The following is a 7,030-nucleotide window of genomic DNA, read 5'->3' as shown; positions in this document are numbered from 1 at the left end:
TGTACATACATTTTCACACAAGATATAATATATATTATCAGGGTTACTGATGGACAGAGTGTGTGAGCCTCTATGCAAAGAGAGCATAATTAACAGTAATTTTTAAATCCAATTCATGTCTGGCTTTTACTCCTCGCCTGGTCCTGTCTGGTGTAACCTGCCCAGATTATGAACCACTGCTAATGTAATCTACATGGGTTATATTCTCAGGTTTATATTTGGAGACACTACGTATCTAAAACCAAAATGCAGTGCCTCGTCCCTCCGGTGAAGTGTGATGGGAGGGGTGTGATATGGGGGGGAGGGTTACTCTGTCTTGATGGCGTGCAGTGAATTCTAAGATGCATGAAGAAATTCTACATCAAAATTTCAGAGTGTCTGTCTGTGATCTAAAATGCCGGGTCATATAGCGTGATAATAATCGGAGTGATGGAGTAAATTATCATCAGGGAGTTTCGAAACTAAAGAGATCTGCGTTTCAGAAAAGTCTGACTCCTCGGCAAATAAGGTGGTCTTTATTTATTATAATAACGTAAAGGATAACAAGATTTAGGGTGGCATTCATGCAGAAATCCACAGAAACACTAGATTAGAGAGAATCCACTAATGTGTTCGTGCAAAGACCTTGAAGTCTCAAATAAAGCACCACACAGGAATGAAAGCTTTTAATTATTGATGAGGTGTGAAGGGATTGATGGTGCTGTTATCACATATTTACAAGGCATTATATGATAATGCAGCTGTCGGAAAGCCAATATCTCCTCTGTACATGTCAGCTTGTCCAGCGCTAAAGAGCTCCCTGCTGTGGGGCAGCATGACAACGGAGGGTGTCTGGAGGCCTCACTGGAGAAGGGAACAAAGTCACACCGTGCACGTCCCTGGTGAGAGCCATGTGACTGGGTGCAAGGCTCAGGGAGGAGTTGTGGGAGCAGGCCTCTCCGGAAGTCTGGAGCTTTGTAGGTCATGTCCTCCGGAAGGAGGAGAGGAGGAACACCACTGGGAGAGCATGACAGGAAGTTGGGGCAAGAAAGGTCCCCCAAGAGCTGTGCTGCATGGGAGTCGTTGTGGCCATCATCCCATGTTTTGGATTCAGAGAAAAGGATTTCTCATCCTGTGACCTAATTACGGAGCCGCACAGTGCGAGCGCTCGGCAGATTTGGGTATTGAGCCGTCGTTGCTCGATTCATTGGGAGAGCAGAACGAGAAGTCCTTCATCTTCCTCCGGGCCACAGCAGCTGCTCGGCAACCAAACAGGTTTTTTTCCCCACGCAAGACTGCAGTCTCAGGTAGGATTCCGCGTTTTCCAGACGGCGCCGTTTCCCGGGGGCTCGACTGCAGGATTCGTGCTGCGCATTCCCTTGTGCCTCTGCAGAACTGGAAAACGGCAGGAAATGAGGACGTGACAGGTTCCTGCTACCACAAAGAACCTTCCGCACAGCAGCAAGCACCATCAAACGCTATTCTACTCAACATCTTTATTCTCCGAAAGATGTTTATTGTATTAATCTCTCCATTTATTGTATTAATCTCTCCATAATTGACCAGAGCCTTGTAAACAAAGTGCTTAATTTTAGTTTCACTGTGTAATAAACCCAGTTCGCTTAATGTGTGACAAACACACAGAAAAAAAGCATAACGTACTTCACGTAGCTCAGTGGTTAAACTACTTGACTTGTAATAGAAAGGTTGCTGGTTCAAGCCCCACCACTGCTAAGCTGTCCCTGTTGGGCACCTGAGCAAGACCCTTAACTCTCAAGTTGTACTCAGTCATGAGTGTAAATTGCAGTGGATAAAAGCATCAGTTAAATGGCACAAATGTGAAACATAGAAAACTGGCTACTATAGTGTAGCAAACAATTCACTATTATTAGCAATTTCTTGTTAATAATACTATACACAATGTTATTATTCATCAGATTTGTAAAGGATATGCAGGTACATACTGTAGAAGACACACATTAAACGTACGGATAACAGCGCTCTGTGGACGTCAGTTAACAAACACATGGACTCCTTCCCCTCAGCTGGTCTTGAGTCCCACACTGGGTTTCTTGGCACCATAAAGCAGATTGAGGCAAAGCTCAGAAACAAACGGCAGCGTTCCAAAGAGTCGGCTAGCGCAGCTCCAGAGTTGGAGCGTGGCCCAAAGGGCAGTGAAGCCGCACAATAGCAGCACGGCAAACCGGCACACAAACAAAGCACTGTTAGCTGGCCGCGTCTGAAAAACAACCAGCGGGACTCATCCGCGATGTTCCTGCATCGAACGCTTGATGCAAGCAGAGCTTTTGTTCCGAGTCATCTCTGGAAAAGGCCGCTCCGCGTCTCTCCTCCTGGTGCAGGCATTTCAGCACCTCACCCCGCAGGGCGGACACAGTCAGGAGGAAAACACACTCAGCGGCACGCTTCCAGCTGGAGCTGGAGAAGTCAGACGCTTTAATAATTCCTGTGAAATAAAAGGGCAGTAGACCTGTGTGAAGCGATCTCACCCAGAAGGCTCTCCCGGTGGTCCGGGGTCAGACTCCGTCTGCTGCTCATCGAGACGGCTCTTCCCTCCCTCGGCCAGCCTGACGTACAGTGTCCACACTGCTGAGAAACCGGTGGTCCTACAATGACAGGAGAAAGAATGGAGAAACCAGACCAACACTCAGAACTGGACTCGCCGACCCGACTACCGAGCGTGCATACGATAGCAAAAGAGAAACATCAATCCAACATCTTCATACGTGCATAAATCTTCCACTAACAACGACATAAATATGTGATACCAACGTTGTTTTCAATAGTAACAGTTTTAATCATTAGTTGCTAAATAATACGACATGTCCCGAGATTCCTTCTTTCCAGCATGTCATTTTTGTCCTCTTCCTCTCTTTTTTTGGAGCAATTTTAGGATCAGAACTCATCGCTCATGCAGGCCATGTGTGCTCACACTGCACAGTAGGAAAACGATGAGGCCCGTGACGCTGGAAGTGACAAACCCTCGCCGAGCTGATAGTAGCTGTCCTTCCTGCTGTCTTTCCAACTGGACGCAAAGTTCCTGTGCGTGCGTTTGTAATAGGAACTATTACAGCACCTCCACCTAAGGGCTCCCAAAACGGAGACCGCCATTGTTGTGTTTTGATTGTTTGTTCAGTTGTTGTTTTTTTAAGTCCTCAGTACGTTGATGTGTGTTCACTTGCATGTATCACACTCCTACAGTACACTCCAGAGTCAGGCGGGAATACAGTGAGGGGAATGCCAGCTGTGTTTCATTATGACTACGTTGTATCTAAGGAACAAGTTTTAGCGCTCCAGCCCCTCGTCAAGCGTGCCGAGCACCTGGGTTTCTATCTGGAGGCTCATTAAGAGAGTTGGATTATTAACCCTGAGGTTTTAGGGGAAGGTCTGGACTTTTCACTGTGCACCTGCATCAGAAAAGGAAAACAAATCTATGAGAAATTTAGTTTAATGCCAGATGTGTGCAGTGTGTGTGTGTGTGTGTGTGTGTGTGTGTGTGTGTGTTAAAAACAAACAAATGTATGTAATGTGAATCATCTTGTCCATTTATTTTTGAAGGTTCAAATCACACTGTAAAAGGTGCAAAAAAAAGTCACACTGATGACGTAATTCTTCATGACTTCATGAAAATGCATAATGTGGCAGCAAAAACATCCCTGCTCAGACCCTGACCTCTAACCTCCACGCATATATCTCCATGAGTAACAGCAAGTCTGCGGTGTCCGGCATGGAGAGGAGACAGAAACAATGCATGCCATTGCTTAATTGTTCTGACAAGGATCTCACATGTTGCCAGAGAGAGAGAGAGAGAGAGAGAGAGAGAAAGAGAGAGAGAGAGAGAGAGAGAGAGGGAGAGAGAGAGAAAGAGAGAGAGAGACTGCTTAAAAAGATGACATGAATAATGCAAACCGTCCATGCACATTTAAAAACCCAGATCACTGTCACTGATAATCAGACAGCTGCACCGAGCTAACGTGCACATCCATCCTGCATGGGGTGGAACGGGTGATCGCGGTCACCCCCACCCCCACGCGTGGTGGGACTAATGCATTACAATGAATCTGATCTAGGACTTTTCAATATCACATTATATTTTCAGGGCATAAAAGACATCAAGGCTGAATGAGATAATTATCAGATTTAACACTTGTGCTGTATTAGTCATTGTGAGGAAGTGATTATGGAGAAACAGCTGAATGGCAAGAACTGCTTTTGAACCGTGACAATAGAGGTTATCACCGCACACCGCTAATAAGGGGATTGAATGCGTGCATAATTGAGACCCAAAGAAGAAGGTCTTTCACGCGGAGAAGAACCTGACTAAGACCTGGCTTCAGGTTTGTTTGGCCTCTCATCTGCAATGCAGGCAATATTTAACAGGATGTATCACTTCCACTACATTACTCTGCTATTAAAACTTTATTTCAGTAGGGTTAAGGTCACATGCCTGAAACCAGCCAATGCCCTGCTGGATAACATTTGGTGCAAATGATTAATGACTTTTAATTAGTGTTTCTCTTTGTCCCTCCATGTAATATAATAGCTATTTGCACACTGCTCACAGCAATTGTTTATTCATTGTAGAAAAGCGAATATACCTAGGTGGGTGGTTTTTGTTTTTTTGTGTTGGTTTGTTCCTTTGCCCTTACAGTTTGCATAGAGTATTACCCTCTAATACAGGTTACAGCTCATTACTGCCTCAAAACTATTAATTTTGGTTGCCAGGCCAAAGAGAAGAGTTGAGAGTGAGAGTGAACTTTTAGCCTCTGCAAAACACACTTACTGACCAGAAACAGAGGGGGACAGAAGATGCTACGAATGAAATCAAACCAAATCCAAAAAAACATGTCCACTGTCTTTCAAGGACATCCTCTTCTTGGTCTATTGGTTTCCTGTGTCTCCTGGGGGAGGCGTGGCTTTTGGAGTGATGCGAGTTCCAAAGAGCCCGGAGATAGCTGTAGGCGAGTGGTACTTCCCACTGGATATTCTGGGTAAGTGCTTTATACATCTCAAAATGAAGGTCAGCTGCTTTGTGGAAGGTGTCTCCATAATTCTCCCTCCAAGGGCTTTGACAATGCCAGGTCACAAAATAAAAAAGAAAAAGAAATAAATAATAATAAAAAAAACACTGTCATTATGAAAAAGACAGAATGATATGAAGCAGGATGGGGATATCACTGAGCTTCATGGTGGTCTTTACTGTATGTCATATTACAGTCATTCTCATTAATATATTCAGGCAGCTACATGGACAGTCTCCCTAAGGTAACTGTGGGCTGCTAGGACCTCAGTGGCAGTAACTGGTTGTGTTTCTATCTATGCATTTTCATCTAAATATTTATATCACAAACAGTATATACAGATGTTCCTAGCTAATTTTAAATGCTAGCATTCATACATAAGCAATTACGTATTATTGGATATGCGATTATGTGAGCGTATTATGTAATTATACATCTGCTAACACCACATTTAACAAATGCTTTCTATTCATTTGATTCCTCTTTGGTTCTTCCATAGAGGATAAAAGTTGATGAGAAAACTTTGGACAGATTTGTCCTCTGTGGAGACTCTGAGTAATGTTTTTTTCTCCCTTGGCTGCTCTAAAAAATGTTTGATACACTGACAAAATTCCCTAAATTCAAACCGCTGATCATGACTGAACCCAAAGCTGTGCGAAACTTCAAAGGACGGAGGAGAAAGAAACATATCTCGACATATTCCACAGGTCCCGGGCGACTTGTAATGGATCGATTCTCTCGACTCATGAAATATAGCTCATATGTGGAGCCCAACTCAGCCCTGCGATCCACCCACGGAGGAATTCTAGGACCATCTCAGAGGCCAGTGCGAAAGAGTCAGGCAGAACAATATCATTAGAGCACACACAGTGAGAACAAACCTCACGGATCAATACGGATCAGCTGGGAAACGAGGTTCTGGTTAAAACACAAAATAGCAGCACTGAGCCAAACTGGCAGTGCATTTCACACGCGCAGAGCAGAAACAAACGCACCAAAAAAACGCACCTCTGTCGTACAAATGTGCTTGAACCCCACTATCACTAAGGAAGTGCGTTACTGGAAAAGTCAGCCTAACGAAACACGACTGGACGATGTCTTGCAAAACAGTTAGCAAGACACAAATGCTAAAAGTTATCCACTAGCCTTTATCCGGGTTTAGCAAAATACATATTCCTCTTTCCCCACCTCGCTCTGTTGTGTACAGATGCTATTGTCTCCAAAGTATTTTATTATATGAACGATGGCTGTGTTGTGTGGTGGGAGGACCATGTTAGGTACTCCTGGTATTGCTGGGTATTGAAAACAAAAAGTTGAGAGAAAATGACTCTCTTCCATTGGAAAAAGCAGTTACCAATCAATTATACACCATTAGAGGCATCCCATTTCTGACAGTTTGATAAATAAACAAACTGCACCGTGATGTCCAGCAGTGCTGTTGTCATAGTTACCTTTATTGAAATAAGAGCATATCGTTTTCATGTCAGCAATTTTCATTCCATTAAGGCCAAAAGGAACCTGTAATTGGCTGCCGATGCAAGGCGATATCAATCAGAATTTTATTGTTGGACTCAGCAGAGTTTCAATGTTTGGTTCAAGAAGGAGCATTTGAAGGGAAAAGAGCAATTTTCTTATCCAAAATGGAAAGTTCTATCAAGCAATTTGGAATGATTCTCCATCAATCACGGAGAAATTCTCCTGAGCCAGGTGAAGAAAAAACCAGAAGGGGAGGGAAAAGGAGGAAGGAAAACTCCATGACCTGCGTCTGTCAGACTGACTAACGACATGTGACAAGACGCACTGAAGAGCGGTACCAAGCAGAGAGTGTGCAGGGTGGAACCTGGTACCACACACACACCCGCACTCACACACACACTCAACGGTGTACTCTCCTACTCTCCACACACACACACCCGCACTCACACACACACACTCCACAGTGTACTCTCCTACTCTCCACACACACACACCCGCACTCACACACACACACTCCACATTGTACTCTCCTACTC

General features: G+C 44.3%; 1 protein-coding gene across 3 annotated transcripts; it reads right to left on the bottom strand.

Moving 5' to 3' along the window:
* Positions 1–459: 459 nt before the first annotated feature.
* LOC145653202 (uncharacterized) lies at positions 460–3,195 on the bottom strand. Of its 3 annotated transcripts, none has more exons than XR_014119567.1 (3): positions 2,930–3,195; positions 1,944–2,603; positions 460–1,374 (listed from the first exon to the last, which is right to left on the bottom strand). XR_014119567.1 is itself a non-coding variant. In XM_081706277.1 (3 exons), exons 1-3 carry the CDS (start codon positions 3,106–3,108, stop codon positions 1,212–1,214), a joined length of 459 nt encoding a protein of 152 aa, XP_081562403.1. In that variant the 5' UTR covers positions 3,109–3,195; the 3' UTR covers positions 461–1,211. The 3 variants fall into 3 exon arrangements, 1 of the variants encoding a protein (XP_081562403.1); XR_014119568.1 differs by having other exon boundaries at positions 1,969–2,603; XM_081706277.1 differs by having other exon boundaries at positions 461–1,374; positions 2,487–2,603.
* Between the last annotated feature and the right edge of the window lie 3,835 nt (positions 3,196–7,030).

This window comes from Electrophorus electricus, chromosome 23 (genome assembly GCF_041902795.1).
Source record: "Electrophorus electricus isolate QZ-2024a chromosome 23, ASM4190279v1, whole genome shotgun sequence".
NCBI classification, from domain to species: domain Eukaryota; kingdom Metazoa; phylum Chordata; class Actinopteri; order Gymnotiformes; family Gymnotidae; genus Electrophorus; species Electrophorus electricus.
Note: the sequence above shows the minus strand (reverse complement) of the source record. Positions and strands in the feature narration are given on the sequence as shown.

What these genes read in the sequence shown, in the direction of transcription:
- LOC145653202 (XM_081706277.1), bottom strand. Translation starts at nt 3,108, where the DNA reads ATGGCGGTCTCCGTTTTGGGAGCCCTTAGGTGGAGGTGCTGTAATAGT. An exon ending in TCGTTTTCCTACTGTGCAGT is followed by an intron (nt 2,604 to 2,929) that starts GTGAGCACACAT and finishes CTGTCATTGTAG; the next exon opens with GACCACCGGTTTCTCAGCAG. An exon ending in CCACCGGGAGAGCCTTCTGG is followed by an intron (nt 1,375 to 2,486) that starts GTGAGATCGCTT and finishes GCCGTTTTCCAG; the next exon opens with TTCTGCAGAGGCACAAGGGA.